Source organism: Taudactylus pleione, unplaced genomic scaffold, assembly GCF_031769625.1.
Source record: "Taudactylus pleione unplaced genomic scaffold, aTauple2 ptg000032l, whole genome shotgun sequence".
In the NCBI taxonomy this organism is placed as follows: Eukaryota; Metazoa; Chordata; class Amphibia; order Anura; family Myobatrachidae; genus Taudactylus; species Taudactylus pleione.
In genome coordinates, this window is record NW_028284434.1 from 36,389,217 (window position 1) to 36,412,414 (window position 23,198).

A 23,198-nucleotide genomic window follows, 5' to 3' on the forward strand; every position below is an offset into this window, starting at 1 on the left:
ACTGGTTCCTAATTCATTTATAGGCCGCATGTTTGTGTATACTGGTTCTCCCAATAGAGTACGGATAGCGTAATGTGAAACTTCTGATCACACAGATGCCCCAATTTTTCATATCAAACTTTTGGCGCACTGCGACACCTTTTTTCTGAGCACAAAGTACAAACACACATTTATCTTTGGCATAATACAATCCAAGTTATATTAACCAACGAGCGTACCTGTGGAGGTCTTGTCTGAAGTGGAAGGATTTTTAGAAGGAAAATGAGAGCGCCATGTGGGTGCCTCTCCCCCAGTGACCTCAGCGCCATCTTGCCACTTTTGTTCAGGTGTTGGCCAATCATTAATCAAGTCTATTTTGGCTGGCAGAAGCTTTCTCCTGGGGGGCGTTACATTGGCTGATTCTGAAAAGAGGCGGAGTTTTCATTTAAAAGATAAAAAAGGGAACTTAAAAAACTTAAAATGTGCTGGCAGAGAAATAGTTGTAATACGTTACAGCAAAACAAATCATACAACAAACAAAAATACCATCATGCACACACGCATGCCCTCAGATATGCAATGTTATGTCTGAAGACTACACAGGCATGCCAGAGAACGCCGAGAGGAAAAAAGCCTCAGAACAACAACGGTAGAAACATGTTTCCTGATAACTGGACTGGCAAGTTGGCACAAGTAGAAACCATTCACATTTTTAGGAAACGTCCATAATCATATAGCTTGGAAAGAAAACGAAACCAGCTTAAAGCTACGCATTATGCAACGACACAAGGTATCAGGTTAAGACTCTGTACACTGTTCAGATCCCAAAGTTCACAGCAATTGCTGGAAACTACAACCTTTTACAGTTTTAAAGTTTACCTGTCCCTTAAACAGTGGAGGTAGTCATTTGTGCGCTAAGGCAGTCATGAGTGCATAGCGTATCAACTCACCGGAAATTTGAGACATCACTGAGGCACCGCCACAAAAACTGTCGTTCTGCAATGGGTGCAAGTGACTGCTCACTTGAAGATCATAATCCACACAACGGTAATGCAGATTCAGGGGTAAAGTACATCACTATGGAGCATGCATTACAAGCACATACACACATCAGTGACATGCGAGTTTTCTATGCCACCAGCTCACCACAACGCCTCAGTGAGACGACTGTACATTCAGGGAAGCTGAGCTTTTTTCAGTCTGCTTTTTCCACTATGTTTGCAAAGAGGTTAAAAATGATATATTATATTATGAATATAAGAAGACAGAATGAATAGGAAATAGGTACAACACAAAAGGCTGTAAAGAAAAACAAAGTAGAAAAGCAATCTAGGCAAAAAAGAGACACTGCTGGAAGACAGATAAAAAAAGAGAATTAGTAAGACAGTATATAATGAAAAAAAGATTCCCATTGCCCTACTGCATGATGTATTTTGTACTATGTAGGGGATTTTAATGTTGCCTAAAAAATATAGATATCCTCGAGCAGGTGGACAGATAACAATAAAATAGGATCCATTTACGTTATTTACATGTTCAGATATTTATTTTCCAATTTAAGCATTTATGCTTTCTTTCAAATACACTGGGATGACATAACTTCACCTTAATTAGGGGTAAAATTTGTCTGTAGGAATCTGCAATGATTAGGAGAGATTACTCCTTACCATAACATAAATCACACTACTTTATCAGCTTACCAGGCAGTGTATTACAAGCCTCAACTGGTTGTTTCATAGTTATGTGTAATAGTAAGTGATGGTATCGTGGGTGACTACACTCTTGTCTGTTCTACAAAAACCTGATGAAGAATGGTCATTTTTAAAGCCCTCCTTTACAAGTACAACGTAACACCGTCAGTACAATACTGTGTTCCTGATCGGTGGAATTCAGCAAAAATGGTCAAGATGTACGAACTGCACCCAATAGAAAACGTGTTGTGATCAACTACGATGGATTTGGGTTTAGGAGGAAGGGCAGGTCAAACTGCAAAGGGGTACATAACCTAAGGCAGGTCTACATGGACACCTACATTAAAAGTGTTAGTGCTTCAAAACTTTCAAACAGATAGAATATAGTGCTGCTCCTCACCAAATTAGTATACCCGTCCCCAGCGACGCCGTCATGGCACAAAGCTTTACTGAGAACTTCGGCTTATGAGTTTGTGTTGGTGCATTAATTCTTCAGGGAGTTAAACGGAACTAAATTCTACACTCCACATATAATACTAGTTTAAAGCTCCTCTGTATTTTAAAGCTCCCCTGTTGACCCCATACCACGCTTCTCCTTGCATGTGAACATCAGTGCAGCTCATAGCATAGCATGAAACAGTTTAGTGAATATGATACAGAAGAATGCAGAAGGCCCAAAAGAGATCAGGGTGCTAGTTACAGCTCCCCCAAGTAGCTGGCACCACAATCCGCTTTGATTGCTATCTGTCTTTAGTGCATTAACTTCTTGGCTTCTTTTAATTTTTTACCTGCAACCACTGGGCTTGGTGTAACAGTGGGTACTTTTGGTGGAACTGGGTTGTTCTCTTTGCCAGCAGGGCTTGGCGAGATGGTCACAGTCACAACCGTTGTTGGTTTCTTTTGCGCAACGGTGGTCTCTGGTTCCTTTGGAGTAGGCTTGGCCACATGCACAGTCCTATGTCAAATATAATAAACATTTGTAGGAGGAAATAACCTTCAATCAAGCATCTTTAGCATTGAGAAGCATCAAGACTTAAACTTACACAAAAAACGCACATTACAGTGACAAATAGGAGGCAAAGAAATGTGTGGTTTGCTTTATGTGGTCGGGAAGCAGGAATTACTATAATAAACGATCACGCGGCACGAAGTTAGCAGCCCTGCACATACTGGAGACAGATCGTTCTGTAATCCAGCAGTTACAGGATTTTCCCAGACACATGCTGTAACGGCACAATATGACACATAACTGGAAGTGGCCTGGAGTTCATTTTGCCAAGTTAAATACTATGTAAAATTGTTGTGTAAGATGACTCAAACATTTCAACTTTTCCTACCAAGAGGCCTCGTAAAGCTGCTCAGAGGGCGATGTGCTTACTGTAACTCACAGGCTTCTAGGATATTGTATCGGGGTGTAGTGAGCTAACAAATACAAGTATTTCTGCAATATGTCCTGGTTGTAACAGGGGCTTTTTATTTAGTTATCAGCGGGAAGACAATAAAAATGCAGATTTAAAGACCTGGCTCCATATCAAACAGATAAAATAATTGTAATGAATAGTAATATAACTTTATACTATACACCAGGGGTGCTCAGCTCCAATCATCAAGTACCACCAACAGGTCATGTTTTGTGGATTTCTTTAATCATGCCCAGCTCAGTTTATCTATGTTGTTGGGTCAGTAATTATCGCACCACCTTCCACAGACTGAAATCCTGAAAACATGACCGGCTGGGAGAGTTTGAGGGTTAAGGTTGAGACAACTGCTATGGCTGTACTTCATTTACCATAGAGCAGCATTTCACAATATACGAGCCCGATTCAGTGCCCGCTAACTGCAGGTAATGCACATATGCACGCAGTAAGCGTCCGAGTCGCACTGCAGATGTGTCCCCATGGTTACCGCCGAAAGACGCAGAGCCAATTTGGAAGGCAAGAGCTGTGGATTTCAGTGAGCATTCCTGGGAGGTAAGAGGGGGGTGGCTAGCCAGACGCGGGTGTGTTGCCGACATCTGCTGCGTCTAAAGACGCAGTGGCGCAGACACAGGACGCCATGTTCAGATGGAGAATTCACACCTGCCTTGGGACTAATGCAAGTTTTAATGGTGCACCAATGGTGCACCAATGGTCTCTGCAGCACAGCAGATAGAAACATAGAATTTGACGGCAGATGAGAACCACTTGGCCCATCTAGTCTGCCCCATTTTTAAACATATTGTTACTTCAACCCTTATTGATCCTTACTTCTTCTGAAGGATATCTTTAGGTCTATCCCATGCAGGTTTAAATTGCTCTACTGTCTTAGCCTCTACCATCTCTGATGTGAGGCTATTCCACTTGTCCACTACCCTTTCTGTGAAGTAATTTTTCCTCAAATTTCCCCTGAACCTACCACCCTCCAGTCTCAGTGCATGTCCTCTTGTTCTAATAAGTCTCTTTCTTTGAAGAATGTCTCCTTCCTTTACCTTGTTAAAACCCTGTATATATTTGAATGTTTCTATCATGTCCCCCCTTTCCCTTCTCTGCTCCAAACTATACATATTAAGATCCTTTAGTGTTTCCTGGTACGTTTTGTGGTGTAGGCCTTGCACCATTTTAGTTGCCCTTCTTTGTGCAGTCTCTAATGTATTAATATCCTTCTGGAGATGTGGCCTCCAGAACTGAACACAGTATTGGAGATGAGGACATACCAATGACCTATACAGTGGTATTATCACTTCTTTCTTTCTGCTACTGATTCCTCTCCCTATGCAACCAAGCATCTGACTTGCCTTCCTCATTGCTTTGTTACAATGTTTACTTGCCTTTAAGTCACCTGAAATAGTGACTCATAGATCCCTTTCCTCTTCAGTACTTTCCAGTATAGTGCCATTAATTCTATATTTAGCCTTTGGATTTTTGAGACCCAAGTGCATGATTTTGCATTTTTTGGCATTAAACTGTAGTTGCCACGTCCTTGACCATTCCTCTAGTCTACCTAGATCATCATCATTAGTTTTACCCCTCCTGGTGTGTCTACCATGTCGCATACCTTTGTGTCATCTGCAAAAAGGCATAGTTTCCCTTTAACACCATTTGCAATGTCACAAATAAAGATATTAAAAAGCACTGGTCCAAGTACAGATCCCTGAGGTACTCCACTGGTAACATTTCCCTCTTGAGACTGCACTCCGTTTACTACAACTCTCTGTTTCCTATCCTGCAGCCATGATCTTATCCATTCAACTATTTTCCTAAGTTTAGACTAACCTTTCCATAGATATTAGACTACTGTGACCCTTGTATCAAGCCAATCTGTGTCACCCATGTTTGTCTCCCCCCTCCCCTTTAGAGTGTAAGCTCTCACGAGCTAGGCCCTCTTCCCTCATGTGCTTCTCCTTCACTTAATTATACTCTAATTTACAACAGCACCAAACCCTTAGATAAGCAGCATGGTGTCTGTAACCAAGTGTTATGCAACAATGTATAAATCATGTATCTGTCCTGTATTGTTTGTACTGTTAATATCGGTTTTCTTGTGTGCTTATTCGTTTATGTACTGTGTAAGGTGCTGCGGAACCCAATGGCGCCATATAAATAAAGGATAATAATAATAAAAATAATAATAACTATAATAATAATAAAAATAATAACTATCTTTGTATCCAATCCCATGCTTTCCAGTTTATTTAATAGTCTGCGATGTGGAACAGTGTCAAAAGCCTTACTAAAGCCGATCTGCAGATATATCGCGCACCTGGCTGTGTATATGGGAGGTTAGCCTGCCGACCACCAGTACACTTGAAGAAATCGCTGATGATGGACATCTCACCTGGCGGACATCAAATGCCCGCCCTGTTGTGATGTCAGCGCTGACATGTGGAGCGGCCGTTCAGTAAGTGTGTATAGCTCACCTGATCGGTCACTCTGTCGGTGCAATTGTGGGTCGGCAGAGAGATCTGCCTGGCGTGTACCCACCTTTATTGTGTTTTTTTTTTTTTCTTCTAATATTATCTACACAGAGGAAGCTAAATGGAAGACCCCACCTAAATATACAAAAAACAAATACTTATTAACAATATCTTCAAAATAACTCCCTCTCTCCAAATCTAAGGGAGCGAAAGTTATAGTAAAGGTATTTCTCATATTGCTGGAGTCCCAGGTATAAGACCACTGGTTCTGCAAATACAAGAAGCTGGTTTTTCATTGGAGTTTCCCCTTAGGAATTTCCCGTATTCTAGCAGGTTAGTGCCCCGCCCTGGAATATACCTGTTAAATGATGGTTTCTTGTCAACGGATTTCAACATAGACCTCCAGGCCTCAGGGGCTTCAGATTTTGATGCTGTTGTGGTAGGATTTTCTGCTGCAATAAAGAGAACAGTTCATTAAGAGGAAGATTCACACTCCAGATAATGGCAATCAGATAGAATAGGGAGAACGGAACACACTTAGGGGTCTATTTACTAAGCAGTGTTAGGAGACAGAGTGAAAAGTGATAGAGTGCCAGCCAATCAGCTCCTAACTGTCATTTTTCAAACACAGCCTGTGAGTCAGCAGTTGGGAGCTGATTGGCTGGCACTCTATCACTTTTCACTCTGTCTCCTAACACTGCTTAGTAAATAGACCCCTTAGGGCAGTGGTAGCCAACCCTGGTCCTCAAGAGCTACCAACGTTGCATGTTTTGCAGGTCTCCTCACAGAATCACAAGTGATATAATTAGCTCCACCTCTGGATCTTTTCAAATGTGTTAGTTAGTAATGATTACACCTGTGCACCTGCTAGGTGGTCTGGAAAACGTGAACTGTTGGTAGTTCACGAGGACTGAGGTTGGCTACCCCTGCCTTAGGACCTGATGCAGAGATGGACGCACAGAAGCGGCTATGCAATACCGTCTAACAAAATGCAGATGCAGCAGGAGGCATCTATAGGAAACAGACACCTCCTGCATTGCATTTGAGATCCGAGTGCAGCGTCCAAAGACACTGGCTCGGATCACCATCGCGATTGATGGTCAAGACGGCTGCTATTTTGGCCAGGCTGCCTGGTTCACTTGCGAGGCTAGGAAATCTGCATCCTCTGACAGAGACCCTGGCCTCCTTCCACCCAAAAAACGGGGCAACATGCTTCTGGAAACTTAGGCAAGCCAAGCCCCCTGCATCACCCCCCAAACACTGCAGCATGTCAATCATGCTGAGGCTAAAGGGGGGACTGTGAGCGAGATCGCAGAACCCGTTCTGCACAAGACCATCAGGTGAGCGTACATCTCTGTATCAGGCCCTAAGGTGGAATGTGCAAACACCAGTCATTTAAAGTTGCACTTAGCTCAAGTCTCCCATAACTAAACCTAGCAGAAGAGCTAGAATCACAAGTATACTCACTCTTTGGAGATGGTTCATCCAGCCTCTGGAATCTACCTGGGTTCACTACACTGGGCTGTGCCAGATAGGTGGTCTGTGCCGGAACAGAACTCTTGTCAGAGCGCGGTGTACTGGGCCCTTTGGCAACACTGTATGTCGGAGTAGTTTTCGGGGGCTCTGGGGTGGAAACAGATGTTGGCACTTTGCTCTTCCTTTCTTTTGGAACCGGTTTCACGGGCTCAGTCTTTGGTGTGGCACTTGGTGTTCCCCTTTGAGGTGGATCAATTGACCTTCATAAATTGAAGATATATTACATACCGATCGAGCCATGTTGTTAAATATAGGATAAGGCAGGATTACAATCCAAATGACAAATTATTTGTAGGAATGATACATCTGGGAAATACTTAAGAAATTAATGTATATCATACAGTAAAATGTTCTTCAGCCCTTTCAAAGTAATTAAACTGAAAAAAAAACCAAAAAAAAACAATAACAAAAATGGGAGGGGGGGGGGGGGTGCATCATTCTGTATGGTATATAATTTAAAACAAAATAGTCCAAAATAATACAAATATGGTAATCAAATTACTGTTTGCGGCTTAAGAACAGAACAAGAATGTGCAGATCTCATAACGGTCATATATGAGCAGAACTCAGTATGCTAGGAGTATATACATAAAAGATAATGATCATTAATTAACCACATTCACTCTGCCCCTTTTTGGCCTGTTCCCCATAAGATTTTTCTGTTTTAAAATAATAAATATCCAAAAAATAAAAATAATAAATTAACACTGATGTTATTAGGGTAACAAACCATTCTGCAAAGTTGTAGTAAACAGCAGATTTCCACTGCAGCACTTTAGTGGGAAGAGCTAAATAATAAACAGGGTAGTGGAAAAACAACTTGGGGAATGAGCAGTGCTCCAGTGCCTTGCTTCCAAGGGGCTCCCCTACTGCTGAAAAACAATTTCCAGATATCTCGGTGTAGATGGAACAGTCTTTAGAACCATTCTTTATTCACATTCCCCTTCAAGTCTGGGTTACCAAGGAATTACGGACAGGGCTTATCTAGCACAAAACTAGGTTGGAACTGAAACAGATGTATTCATCCACACTCTGGTACTAATGTCTTAATACAAACATGCATTTGGCTATACACTTACTTGTAATGTCCTCATTGTGTAACATGGGCTTCATAAAACAACAACAGTAAAAAATACTTTCTTGATTAACCGTACAAAGATAAATCAGACACCCGTACCTATTTGGTGTTGATATACTGTTTGGACTCTCTGCCGATCCCACTGGTTTGGGAGAAGTCGATCCAGGAATATTTTTCAAGAGATAGTTCCAAGCTTTATCCTTCTCAGCGTTGGCTTTATCCTTCTCAGCGTTGGCTTTATCCTTCTCAGCGTTGGCTTTATCCTTCTCAGCGTTGGCTTTATCCTTCTCAGCGTTGGCTTTATCCTTCTCAGCGTTGGCTTTATCCCTCTCAGCTTTGGCTTTATCCCTCTCAGCTTTGGCTTTATCCCTCTCAGCTTTGGCTTTATCCCTCTCAGCTTTGGCTTTATCCTTTTCAGCGTTGGCTTTATCCTTTTCAGAGTTAGCTTTAACCTTCTCAGCGTTTACTTTACCCTTCTCCGTGTTAACAGGAGTGTGTGGTGTCACATTAATAGCAACAGACCTTCCTGGCCCATTGGCCACAGAGACTTTTGGGGACTCTCGGCCAGATGGAGACCAATTTGCTGCAGTTTCTGTAACAGGTTTTGACTGGAAGAACGCCTCACGGGCTTCCTTATTTTTTGCAGTTGATGAAAACCAAGGCTTTGGTGCGGTGTCTTGATCCTTTGCTTCCTCTGTAGGAGCTGGTGACCTTGCAGCTGACACAGAGGGCAAACTTGGGACATTACCTGAGGCACCACTTATCTTGCCTTGTTGGCCAATCTTAGCTTCCCTATCAAATGAGTTGTTCTGAGGCATAGGAGAGTTACTATTTTCTATTTTTCCTTTTCCCGTATGTAAATAACCTGCGGTTGGACTCGTGGTCGGATGTACATGGGCAGCACTGCCCAATGAATTAGAGACTGTCCTGTCCTTATTGATACCCCAGTGATTATATGTAGATTTGTTAAGCTGTTCAGTTACTCCAGAACCAGTGGAGACATTGGAGTTTGCTTTAAGGTTACCATAAAATCCAACAGCGGTCCTGTTTGTGGGTTCATTATTGGTTGTGTTTGCAGAACTTGGAGCATTGTTGATGACTGTGGATTGAATGTTGTGGATGATCTTATTACCAGGCTCCTGGCCTGCGGTATTCGTAATACTAGTAGTGTTCTTGTTATTATTAACAAAGCCAACAACAGTCCTATTGTTTGGTACTGGGACAGGGGGACTTGTGGTGCTTTGCCAGGTATTGTTATTTGAGGTGGTGCTGGGCCGTGTGGTTGCAGTTGGACTGGCCAGATTACCACCTACAGAAGACACTACAGGACTGTATGGCCCAGAAGGGGAAACGCTGTTCATTGTTGGGGAGGGAGTGTGAGCAGAATGATTTTTGCAGATGAGAGTACCAGGCTGGTCTCCTGGCTTATAACTACCTGGCTGCAGCGTCCGTGTACACTGTTTACATCTGAAATAGTCAAAAAACATAATTTAGCTCTGAAGTCTTGGAAAAGGTGCAAACAGATGAGAGAGAAACAGATGGGGAGGGGGCAGATATGAGAGAGGCAGACGAGGAAGAGATGAGAGTGATAGAGACAGATGAGAGAGAAACAGATGGGGAGGGGGGCAGATATGAGCGAGGCAGACGAGGAAGAGATGAGAGTGATAGAGACAGATGAGAGAGAAACAGATGGGGAGGGGGGCAGATATGAGAGAGGCAGACGAGGAAGAGATGAGAGTGATAGAGACAGATGAGGGGTGAGACAGATGGGGAGGGGGGCAGATATGAGAGTGATAGAGACAGATGAGAGAGAAACAGATGGGGAGGGGGCAGATATGAGAGAGGCAGACGAGGAAGAGATGAGAGTGATAGAGACAGATGAGGGGTGAGACAGATGGGGAAAGGGGGACAGAGGTATGAGAGAGAGATGGAGGGGTGAGAGCAAAAAACAGAAAGGGGCATAGAGGACAGAGATTAGAGGGTTGCAAAAAGGGGGGACAGAGATGAGAGAGAGAGAGACAAAAAGGGGGAACAGATCAGTGAGGGAGAAAGATGAGAGAGAGGAACAAAAAAGGGGGACAGGAATGACAGAGTGAAAAAGAGACAAATGAGGGGGAGGGGGTACAGAGATGGAAAGGAGCTGAAAGACAGAGGAAAACACAACAACACCGGGCACAATTGTTAGTGACCCAGCGAATAATGGGTCCAAAATAAGACTGTCAAATTAAAATTTTAAAATAAAAGGTCCCCCAATTCAACAGGACTACCCGACTTAGACATACTTCTAAACTAGGAGGGCCCAATGAAAAGTGTACTTAAGAGACTTGGGGCACAAGTACAAGACCTTACAGTCCCCAGGCTGCACCACACATCTCACTGACTGAACAACAGGCGGCCGTATAATGGATTCTTACAGCCGACAGGACAGCAGCAAGAGCCAATATTCTGGCTATCGGTGATGCAGCCATTTCAGTATATGGAGCCTGTGCACTGCTGGAGCCACCAGTTACTCCACTGAACGTCTGACATAACACATTCAGCCCAAGTGCACAGAACACAAATAAGGAAAGCACATTGTGCAGCAGGCGTCTCTGCTCCTTAGGCCACGTACAGCAGACCTACCTGAAGCAATTCCTGTGATACAGCTTCCCGTCAGCCATGTGCCTCTGCACCAAATGTACATGTTTACCACAGACAGAGCAGTTGCTGCTTACTTCACTATTTGGATTAATTTCTCTAATGCCCTGAGGAAAAATAAGAAAGTGTCATAAGTGTCATACACCTAAAACACTACTTTAGCAGCCAACATTAATGCATTGTGGTAATGTGGATCTCCAGATCAGCTTGTGGAAGATAATCAGACGTTTTACTTTTGGTCAGAGTCGAGTAATATTCATAATATGCATGAATACAAAGCCTTCATAGAATGAGAAATGTATGATCTCAGGGTTTCAATTCAAATAAAAAAAAATGTAAATGAGACACAAATAAATGATATGTTTCACATTTGCTACTGATGACCCTGTGTAGGGGGGTTAGAAGTTATTGAACAAACTACGAATCTTTTTCTGAGAAACTGAAATAAATAACCAATACTTTTCCTCTGCGTCATCACTGCTTATCGGGGGAATTATAAATGAAATTCAATAATCATTTTCACAAACTGACAAGATCATAAACCTTATACTATATAGTTTCCCCTCCCCTGATACAGCGGCTCTTTGGGAAATGGATACCTGCCTCACGTGTGTGTTGAAGATGGAGAGCGTTACTGCGCAGACTCCATGTTGCAATCTCTAGGGAGGATTTACTCCCTTACCAAGATGGCTGCCAATCCTAGTACTGCACATGCGCGGCGCCATCTTGTTCACTTTGTTAGGAGCGCCACAGTGGGAAACGCATGTTTTCCACTGAGACCTGTGAGACCTAAGATTCCACATCACTTTACAGAGAGCCTGCTAACCATATACACTCACCGACTGAAGCTGCGTTCCACATACCCAGTGCGTATAACAGTAAGTACGGCTGCACTGCATCTACCATCAATAAACCACTCCACTGGTTAAGCATTTGGGCTGTTCGTTTGTATCAGGGCATCCGCTGGTGTGTACACTAACTCTGCCACACCAACCTGTACAGACATGTTTAGTTTAATTCATGCAAAGAGAAATGATCAGCCCGTCAGGTTATTGATAAATAGAAACAACGTATCCCAAGACTTATAGATGACTAATTGGGAAGATACTGTCTAGTTCCCATTTTGGTATTCCCCTTAGTTATTAAACTGATGCAACAGTTCATCGACAATAAATTTCTCCTGACATATTATACAAGATGGGTATATCAACAGCCCCCATATGCCCAAAACGCCCTCTGCCAGGAGCAGACTGTTCACAATCTATGGGTCTGTTGTCCCTCAGCTTGTAGATTTTGAAAAGATGTGTCTACATCCTTGTCTGTTTTTTTACCCATACCCATTTCACCATCCATGCAGTCAGCGTCTTTGCATTTTCTAACAGACTCTTATGGTGCGTACACGCTAGACTATATGCTCCCTGAGCGATATTGTCTAGTGTGTCCCTGGCAGGGTGTGCTCAGTGTCGTTCATGACATTGAGCACACCCGCTGAACGACATCATTAACGATATCGTTCAGCGCCGGGCTCTCTACCCCATTCCATAACATGCAGCAACCTGACGACATCCCCAGGTTGGCCTGCATGTTAACCCGATGAACGATGATGACGAACGACCCGCGGGAACGCGCGTCGTCGTTATCGCTCATCGTTTTTGTGTTAAATGGACGATAAAGTGGACGACTGAACGATAACGATATCGTTATCATTCAGTCATCCACTTTAATCGCCCAGTGTGTACGCACCATAAATTCTCTAACATGGATGTCACCTGAGCATGACACGATTTCCCCGAGGAAGCTGATAATTAATGACTTAGGGGGAGATTTAATAAAGCTTGGAGGGAGATAAAATTGGAGATAAATAGCACCAACCAATCAGCTCCTGTCATTTTTCAAACACAGCCTGTAAAGTGACAGTTAGGAGCTGATTGGTTGGTGCTATTTATCTCCAATTGTTTCTCTCTCTCCAAGCTTTATTAAATCTCACCCTTAACACCTTATGGAAAATATGCATATCAACACAGAACGTGCCCTGACAGATGAAAGTATAGTGGACATAGCATTTGTCCATTAATGACAGGACATTCCACACACTGCAATGCCTAAGTGACTGAACAATGATAGAACATGGCTAGTTTTTCATTCTAAGAGGAGATTTTTCTAGCCCAACCTGTAAAATGACAGAAGCTGATTGGTTGGTTTGGGCAACTTCTCCACTTTATTTCTTTCCAAGACTTGAGAAACCTAAGTATTTGGTTATTTCAGTGTTCACAGCATGGGTGTTATAGTGCCGAGACACAGAGTTTAGGGGTCTATATACTAAGCCTTGGAGAGAGATAATGTGGACGGAAATAATGTACCAACCAGTTTTTCAAACACAGCTTGTAAAGTGACAGTTAGCAGTGATTGGTTACTTTATCTCCGTCCACTTTAATTCTCTCCAAACCTTAGTACATAGACCCCTAAATGTTTTGCGCTATACCAGTCATAAGATTTGACACAATCTGCTGTGAAAAAAAAGGCAAACCGGCGTTATCAATTTGTGCTATATTATGTATTTTTACCAGCATTATTAATATGTACTATATTATGTATTTTTACCAGCGTTATCAATTTGTGCTATATTATGTATTTTTACCAGCATTATCAATTTGTGCTATATTATGTATTTTTACCAGCGTTATCAATTTGTGCTATAATATGAGATATGGTAAGAACTTACCCTTGTTATCTCTATTTCTACGAAGTCCATAGGGTTCCACAGGATACCTTGGGGTATAGGTGTGACGTCAGTCGCAGGGCACCAAAGAGTTAAGCTTTCAGCCTCCCAGGATGCACTAGGTCCCCCTCCTATACCCCGCCCCCAGGCCAAGGCACCTCAGTTAGTTACCAAGCCATAGGCCGGAGGAGGAGAAGGAAGAGAGAGAACAAAGATCTGGACACATACAAGAATCACATTCTCACCAGAGGGAGACGGAAAACCGGTGACCAGAGCAAAGCCCATCTGCAGCACAGGTGCGACAGGGCGGGAGTCCTGTGGAACCCTATGGACTTCGTAGAAATAGAGATAACAAGGGTAAGTTCTTACCATATCTCATATTTTCTACTTCAGGGTCCATAGGGTATCCACAGGATACCTTGGGGATGTCCCAAAGCAGTATCCTTTAAGGGTGGGGACGCTCCTGTGCAGAAAGGAGAATCCGCCGCCCGAAGGAAGCATCCTGAGAGGCGAAGGTGTCAAACCTGTAATACCTCACGAAGGTATGGACAGAAGACCACGTAGCAGCCTTGCAGATCTGAACTGCCGAGGCACCACGTCAAGCTGCCCACGAAGGACCCACAGACCTAGTGGAATGAGCCTTCAGAGAAGGAGGGACCGGTAGGCCTTCATGAAGATAAGCTTCAGAAATAGCCATACGGATCCAGGCTGCCAAAGTTTGCTTTGAAGCAGGCCAACCCTTTTTACAGAAGCCATAGAGGACAACAAAGCGTCCGACTTCCTAAACAAAGAAGTGCGGTCCACATAAGTCCTTAAGGCCCGCACAACATCCAAAGAGGCCTCACCCACGGAAAGACCCGGTGAGTTAAAGGCCGGAACAACTATTTCCTCGTTAACCTGAAACTGGGAAACAACTTTGGGGAGAAACTCGGGCCGAGTGCGGAGCACTGCCCTGTTCCCATGAAAAAACCAAGAAAGGGGGTCTACAAGAAAGAGCCCCTAACTCAGAAACACGTCTGGCTGAAGCAACGGCCAGAAGGAAAACAGTCTTAGCTGTTAGCCATTTAATATCCACTGAGCCCAGTGGTTCAAACGGCGGTCCTTGGAGAGTCCTCAGGACCACAGCCAAATCCCAAGGCGCCACAGGTGGAACAAAGGGCGGCTGAATACGGAGAACACCTTGCATAAAGGTGCGCACATCCGGGATTGTAGCAATCCTACGGTGAAACCAGACAGATAGGGCCGAAACCTGTACCTTCAAAGAAGCAAGGCGAAGCCCATGATCTAGTCCCGCTTGCAGGAAGGCGAGAATCCGAGACAGACGAAACTCCCGCGGTGCATAACCTCTCGGTCGACACCACTGGAAGAACGTATGCCACACGCGATGGTATATCCTCGCGGAAGACTGTTTCCGAGCTCGTAACATGGTACACACCACAGAGCTGGCAAACCCCCAGGACCTCAGCATGGACAGCCGAGTCAGGTCCGGGTGAAGACAAGGACCCTGAGACAGAAGGTCCGGTCGTAGCGGCAACCGCAGAGGACTGTCCACGGACAGACCCTGAAGGTCTGAGAACCAGTGCCGTCTGGGCCACGCGGGAGCTATCAACAGGAGCGTCCCTCCTTCCTGTTTGAATTTCCGGATTACCCGTGGAAGAAGGGAGACCGGAGGGAACAGGTATGCGAACCTGAACGTCCACCGGACGGACAGAGCATCCACCAGAGACGCCCCTTCGTCTCTTGTGCGAGACCCGTACACCGGCAACTTGTTGTTGTGCCGGGACGCCATGAGGTCGATTTCTGGAAGACCCCACCTGTCCACCAGTATTTGAAAAACGTCCGGGTGCAGGGACCATTCCCCTGTATGAACGTCCTGGCGACTTAGAAAGTCCGCCTCCCAATTTAGCACTCCCGGGATGAAGACCGCTGATATGGCCGGAAGATTGCGCTCCGCCCAAACCAGGATCCGAGAGACCTCTACGAGAGCCGCCCGACTGCGAGTTCCTCCTTGCCTGTTTATGTAGGCCACGGTGGTAGCATTGTCCGACTGGACCTGCACCGGGTGACCCTGGAGAAACCGCTGTGCCTGCAGGAGAGCATTGAAGACCGCACGGAGTTCCAAGATATTTATTGGAAGCTCCGCTTCTGTCGGTGTCCACCTGCCCTGGAACAAGTGTGGACCCGAAACTGCTCCCCAGCCCCGAAGACTGGCGTCCGTTGTCAACAGGACCCAATTTGGAACCCAGAACGGACGTCCCTTGTTGAGGTGGGTCATCTTTAACCACCACGCAAGGGACAGGCGAACCTCCGGGGTGAGCACAATCGTCTGGAACTTCAGAGACTGAGGCAGCCCGTTCCACTTGGACAGGATCAGGTGCTGCAGAGGTCTAGAGTGAAACTGGGCGTATTCCACCATGTCGAACACCGACACCATGGAGCCCAGTAACCTCATCGCCGAGTGTAAGGACACCCGGCGGCTGTGCAGACAACTGCGCACCCTTGACTGTAAAGCAGAGATCTTGTCCTCCGTCACGAAGATCCTTTGCTGTCCCGAGTCCAATAAGGCTCCAAGATGCAGAATCCTCCGAGACGGGATTAGAGTGGACTTCTGCCAGTTAATTAGCCAGCCGTGCCGTTGCAGCAGTGCAATGGTCAGGTCCAAGTGGTGTAACAGGAGCTCTGGAGATCCTGCCACCAATAACAGGTCGTCCAAGTACGGCAACATGCGGACTCCTTGCAGCCGCAGAGAAGCCGCCATGACCGCCATAGCGTCCTGTATGTCCAATGACACCATGTAGTCCCCAGGTTCCAGCGCCAGAATGATGGACCGTAGGGTCTCCATCCGAAACTTCGGGACCCGCAAAGACTTGTTGAGTGCTTTGAGGTTGAGAATCGGACGATATGACCCATTGGGTTTCTGTACCAAAAATAGATTTGAATAGAAACCCTGGCCCCTCTGGGAGAATGGAACAGGCACTATAACTCCAGCCTGGAGCATAGTGTGCAATACCTTCCGCAGCTCCGTAGCCTTGTTCCAGTCTGATGGTAGACCCGTGGTGAAGAATCGAGCCGGGGGTCTGTGCCGGAAGGAGAGGGCGTACCCGTGAGAGACCACCTCCAGAACCCAAGTGTCTGTCGTAGTGAACGACCAACACCGGGAGAACTGCAGCAGGCGGCCTCCCACCCTGGGATCCCCCAAGGGGAGACCCGGACCGTCAGGCCGCAGGCTTGTCATCTGGCTTGGGGGCCGGACGTCTGGTACTCCATGCCTGTTTCCGGGGCTTGCCCGATTTCTTAGGGCCAGCCTGTCGAGGAAACGACTGTGGTTTGGGCCTGCCCTGGGCCCTAGATGACCGAAAGGACGATGGTCCAGAACCAGAAGGAGCAGCGGCCGACGGGAGACAAGCAGATTTGGCTGCCGCCAGCGTGGCCACAATCTTATCCAGATCCGGACCGAAGAGAACTTCTCCGGTAAACGGCAACGCTTCCAGACCTTTCTTGGATCTGCGTCCGCCTTCCAGGATCGCAGCCACAAGGTGCGACGAGCAGCTACCGCTGCTGAAGAAATTCTAGACACCAGAGTACTAATGTCTAGAGCCGCCTCGTTGATGTAGGTGGCCGAATCACGGAGATTGCCAATCAACTCCGCTTGTTCGGCCGGACAGTCGGATTCAAAAGAAGCCTCTAATGAATCCGCCCAGCGCTCCATCGCTCTGGCAACCCAGCAAATGGCCATAGCCGGCCGTGCTGCCCCCCCTGCAAGGGAATAAGCGGACTTCAGGCAGATTTCTACCTTGCGGTCCGTAGCATCCTTAAGGGAGGACATGGATGGCATCGGCAATGTGGCACTACGGACAAGACGGGTCACGTGAGAATCCACCTGTGGAGGGGATTCACACTTAGCAAAATAATTATCCGCGAACGGATAAGCCACCGCCAGGCGTCTCTGCGGCTGGTATCTTTTGCCAGGTTGTTTCCACGCCTCCTCTAAATGGTCCACCAACTGACCCGAAAGAGGAAAGACTGTGGCATCGCCCTTCACATCTTTGAAAAAGGCATACTTAGATTTAGCCGCTGGGGGAACTTCGTCCTCAATCACCAAGGCTGTGCGGACCGCCCGAATAAGTCCAGGAATATATACTTTGGACTTAGCATCAGCGTCCTTAGTATGGAAAGGTTCCTGATCGTAAGGATCCAGAATCTCCCCATCATCAGACGTCCCTTCGTCATCCTCATAAGGAGCGGACAGAGACGCCACCGGCCTTTTATGAGGCCGCATCACAGACTCCCCTTGCAATACATCCGACAAGTGCTGTAAAGAACTCGTCAGGGAGTTAACCCACGCTGGCTCCTGAGAACCCGGGAGCGGGGAAATAGGGAGACTGTGGGGTACCACCAATTGTCGTGGGAACCCCTGCATGGGTGACGACACCACAGACTGCTGGGACAAACCCATCGGAGTAAACGCGGGCTGCGGAGCTAACTGGCCCACTAAAGCTGTTAACGCCTGAGCGAAACAAGCCCAGGGCGGCTCCTGTACCGGTGCTGTAACCGTAATAGGCCGCGCCATGGACAACACTGCCGGCAAAGGCCCTCCGCGCTACCCTCCCCCTCCGCTAACGGTACTTTGCACGTGGTACACTGTAGCCGGAGGGGAAAATCACTTTCAGACATGATGGCACCACGTATGTGACCTCTCTCACCAATTAAGTATTAAATAGGCGAGAGACCACCCTGCAGCACCGCACCGCAAGGGCTTTAGCAGAAAGAACAGGGACAGTAATAAAGCTGACAGTTTAGTGAAGAATAGTTACAGGCAGCGCTAGCACAGTCACATACAATGCAGAGAAATAACAATTCCTGCACTAACAGCGCTGATCACTCAACTACACAGACACAGGGCCTGGTAGGACACAGCGCTGCATACACAGACCTGAGCCACAGCGGAGGAGAGGTATGCGGGGGGACCCAGACCACGATGCTTCCTTCCAGACTTCCAGCAGCGTTCACCATGCGTTGCAGAGAAGATGGCCGCCGAGGAGCAGAGAGAAGCTGGCCTGGGGGAGGAGCGCTGACACAGGACCAGTCAGCACAGTGCAGAGAGGGCTGTGTGCAGCGGGGGAGGCGCCGGCTGTGAGACAGGGAAGGCGCGCTCCCCTGGCATGCATTTAACCCCTGGGACGCCGCAGCGCTACCGCTCTGCTGCGGTCCGCTGTCCCAGGGGGTAGTGGAAGCGCAGGTTGGTCGCCTGGCTCCACGCTGCAGCCAGTCCCCAGGGAGCCCCCTGCCTGGGGACTTAGGACCATGTGATCAGCGGGGACCCACCGCGGGACCCCGCTGCTTACCTCTGTCCCCCTTGAATCCGGCCATGGTCCGGAGCATCTGGGGTCACCGCTAGCTGTGACCCCAGACGCCCACCAGCATCCCCGGATCAGTACCGGCGTTCTGGTACCGGCGGGGTGTAGGGAAGACAGCATGGACGTCAGGACTGACTGTCCATGCTGTTCATCCAGATGTGCAGCCACAGCTGCATGAAGAAAAAGCTTCAGGGGCTCTTCTAGCCCCCACTCCAACAGGTGCACCCGACTCCGGCCGGGCACCAAACTAAACTGAGGTGCCTTGGCCTGGGGGCGGGGTATAGGAGGGGGACCTAGTGCATCCTGGGAGGCTGAAAGCTTAACTCTTTGGTGCCCTGCGACTGACGTCACACCTATACCCCAAGGTATCCTGTGGATACCCTATGGACCCTGAAGTAGAAATTATGTATTTTTACCAGCATTATCAATTTGTGCTATATTATGTATTTTTACCAGCATTATCAATTTGTACTATATTATGTATTTTTACATGGCTATTTGCAACATGGGGGAGAAGTATCAAAGCTTGACAAGATAAAGTGGAGCGAGATAAAGCACCAACCAATCAGCTCCTGATATTTTTTCAAACAGCCTGTAAATTGACAGTTAGGAGCTGACTGGTTGGTATTTTCTCTCTCTCCACTTTTCTCCAAGACACATCTCCCCCTTACGCTTTACATCACATTACAGTGCTAAAAAATGTAAAATAAAAACAATTCTTTACAAATACTTATGTATTCTCTGGTGGACAGAATTTAATAACTACAGAACCAATATTCCTCAGCAAGCTGGTGGTGGTGGGTGGATGATGGGATCTGTTATTCATAGTTAATAAAGAGAGTAAAAATAGACTTACTGCTCTAACAGGAGCGTTTTCAATGGGTGCCGGGCCTCTCTGTGGCGGCTGTTTCATGGGTGTCCTTTCAGGACTAGGGGCAATGTGGTTTGTCATCTTCTTTCCAGCTGGCTCCTCAATGGTGTCTGGTGGAGGACGTTTCACAGCTGCTATGCCTCCAACTGGAAGAGATAAATAAGTGCGTTACCAAAACAAAATCTGAAAAAAAAAACTTCATATATGAATTCCATTTGTCATCAATTCTCAGTCTGACGCAAAGGGGCTGGATTTGCGTGATGCCGCAGCTGCCAGAATTAATACCTTCTGTTAATGTGAGTTTCCGTAGGGCTAACATGAGGATCCGTGCGGCTCCAAGCTGGAAGCTGCTCAAGTTCACTGTGTTCCCGTCACGTTAGTACAGAGATCCGCCCGAAACAGGCTTCCCTTCTCTGTACAGAGGACTTAGCCTAGCACGGAACTCGAGCACCCACGATACTCCCGTTACACTCACATAACACGGCACAGTTCCATGCCGGCCAGTTCCCGCCCCGGAATTCCCATTTCACGCTAAGGCTGAGATTTATCAAATCTTAGAGAGAGAGCAAGAAAGTGGAGATGGATAAAGCACCAACCAATCAGTCTGTAAATTGCTAGTCAGCAGTTGATTGGTTTGTACTTTATCTCTCTCCAAGATTTGATAAATGTCCCCTGAGATCCATCAAAGATCCACCCTGCTGAGAATTGGTCGGAGATATGCAAAAATGGGTATATTTACTTCTGCACATGCGATGCATGCTACAACTCGCTTGTGTGTCCATACCAAGAGACTGGACTCAGAAATCAGCCATGCAAAGTGCAGTAACCCACAGAAACCAGAATTTGTATTTCATCGTCATCATGCGCTAGATCATCCAATTCTAATTGTTGCTCGGTTGCTGTGCATTATTCCACGTTTGCTTTGTGTTAATATATAACCTAGCTGTCTTGGACGTATTTGGGTATCACGCCTTTTGGCATTTTCTAAGCAAATAAAGTTCCATTAATGTGCACAATGCAGGCAATATATCCTTGTTCCTTAGCTGGAATACATAGCAATTGTATTTATTTATGCTGTGCTAACCAGTGACCCACTAACAAGGATAATTCAATTACTCCCCAGACTTATTACAGCACACACACAGCTTGTGGCTGAGAGCAAATGCTCTATTCTTTATTACCCAATGGACAAGTCAACAAAAAAAAAGGGACAAATTAATGAGAGTGTCTTTATATATTTTTTTTATTCCTTTAGAGGAACTAACAAGAACATGTTCAAACTCCCTCCATGGCAGGTTTAGGGCAGGATCTCAGCCAACCTTTTTTATTTATTCTGGAAATATTTCACTTCTGAGAAACACACATCTCAATCCAGAGCACAAATGAGAGGGATAACATGCAAACAAACAAGACAGAAGCGTAGAAAAGCAGCAAAACAGCAAAGAGGAATGGCAATCCATTTTACTGTCACTTTAGACAGCTTCAAAGCAGAGTTTAGTATTCTCAGGCCCAGGTACGTTATCACACTGCTACAGATGTGTCCTCATGCATGTTAAACAGCCATACCATGTGACTTTTTACCTTCAAATGAGTCTTATTCACACAGTGATGCGAATAACTAGCACAAGCAGCTTCTGCTGATTAAAATGATATGCAGCATGCCTATGTTCTGTGTCTGATTGTGGGTGTATCTGCATGTGAAATGCTACGTTACAGTGTCAGCGGCTGTAACACTGTAATGTAGTGTTTAGCATGCAGATACGCCGCAGTTGCACAGAGAACATAGGCATGCTGCATATCATTTTAATCAGCAGAAGCTGCTTGTGCTAGCTATTCGCATCACTGTGTGAATAAGATGCATTTGAAGGTAAAAAGTCGCATGAAAGACGCTCAGCGCTACCGAGGCACGCGTTGTGTGGCGAGACTTGTAGCGCATGGAGGATAGATGTATATGGACACATCTGTACATTAGGGGCAGGAAGAACAAAATAAATCCTACTACATCTTTTCACCATAACGGAGATTAACGGTTTTGTATTTGTCACATGGGGTAAATGCTGGCACGCCAAACCCAACATATACTTATTTTTTTACTACATTCTCCTCATCAGTTTCTCTGTGTCATTAAAAGAAGGACTCCATGCAATGAAAACATTTTATTAAAACACACCCTCCTCAAGTAGTAGATCTCCCTAGAGAGGACAGGCTGAGAAAGTCATCCAATGCACTCTATATGATCTCTCTCAATATATATAAATATATATATATATATATATATATTTATATATTTATTGACACATACTAAAAATGTATAGTATAGTTTAGGAACCTAAAGTTCTGATAGTTGAAGGTAGTTTTAAAGCATTCTATTAGCTCTATTAATAATGGTTTCGCAATGTAGCGGTGAGGACAGTTCTGCTATCTGGAACGCAGCTACGAATATATGCTAAAGCTTGCCAAAGCTCAGCCGCCATAAAGACGCCAACTACTGCTTGATCTGTCCAATGTCGCTCTTCTGCGTAGACATCGGTATAGTCGATGCACACCGGGTAGTCAAGCAGTATTTGCAGAAGATCTGACCAGCCACAGACACTGCAAGTCTACAGGCACACTTTGAGCTCTCATGTGCGTTTGCAGTCGCAGTGGCTAATTTATGCACGCCCAGTAAACGCCATTTAATTGAAAAGACATGCCTGCGTTCTTCCGACCCCCCCCCCCACTCCCCCGTCAGCCACTTTGCAATGGATTCCTCTGTGCGTCTGTAGTTGCAGTGCGATCACTGTGCAGTGCGGCTTATGTGCACGCACAATACTAAACAATCAGGCGACCTGCGTCCGTAATCGCACTTGCGGTTTTATTGTAACCACTTTAGTTTAGTTAGCGGTTTATTAGAATTTAAGGGTTAATGTGGATTTACATGTTGACATAAAAATCATCAACATTTAAGGTTGACATACCTACCCCAGGGACGTGCAGGCAGGAGAGGCAGAGCCTCCCCTGTCATACTCCTGAGATTTGCTATAAAAATTATTAGAAAAATACAAATAAGATATTTATAACTTATAAACATCTTTGTTAAAACCCACCAGCTTTGTGGAGCTTCCTGGGACTGCAGGGAGACAAAAGATGAGGCAGCAACAGCTCAGCCTCGCTTCTGTATAGTCAGACACGGCTTGCAGAGCTGGGGGCGATGCCACACCATGGGCAGTAAGCTGCACAGAAAGAGTGTTAATAGAGGCATGCCTCTGAGTATGGGGGGCATGCCTTGAGCACTGATTGACACCTTGAATGTGTCATCTGACCAGGAAGTGCACTGAACTGTTTAGAGATCGGAGCTCAGCAGTAAGAGTAGACACAGTGATGCAGATAGATAAATCATTGGACATTAAAGCTTAGTGTAGCGAGGGGAGAGTTAGAGTGGGTAGGGGGTGAGTCAGG

The 23,198-nt window shown here is 45.9% G+C and overlaps 1 protein-coding gene across 3 annotated transcripts in view; it reads right to left on the reverse strand.

Annotated features, from left to right (window-relative positions):
* The window catches only part of MICALL2 (MICAL like 2), a 78,427-nt gene that overhangs the window by 25,414 nt on the left and 29,815 nt on the right, over positions 1 to 23,198 (reverse strand). For 2 of the 3 annotated variants that reach the window (XM_088452020.1, XM_088452021.1), the window contains exons 5-11: positions 19,746 to 19,906; positions 10,799 to 10,920; positions 8,276 to 9,643; positions 7,030 to 7,298; positions 5,921 to 6,014; positions 2,459 to 2,625; positions 219 to 401 (exon numbers count right to left, since the gene is read on the reverse strand). In XM_088452020.1, coding sequence (XP_088308146.1) covers positions 219 to 401; positions 2,459 to 2,625; positions 5,921 to 6,014; positions 7,030 to 7,298; positions 8,276 to 9,643; positions 10,799 to 10,920; positions 19,746 to 19,906 — 2,364 coding nt within the window. The remainder of the gene's footprint in view (positions 1 to 218; positions 402 to 2,458; positions 2,626 to 5,920; positions 6,015 to 7,029; positions 7,299 to 8,275; positions 9,644 to 10,798; positions 10,921 to 19,745; positions 19,907 to 23,198) is intronic. The other variant, XM_088452022.1, reaches the window with a different exon arrangement.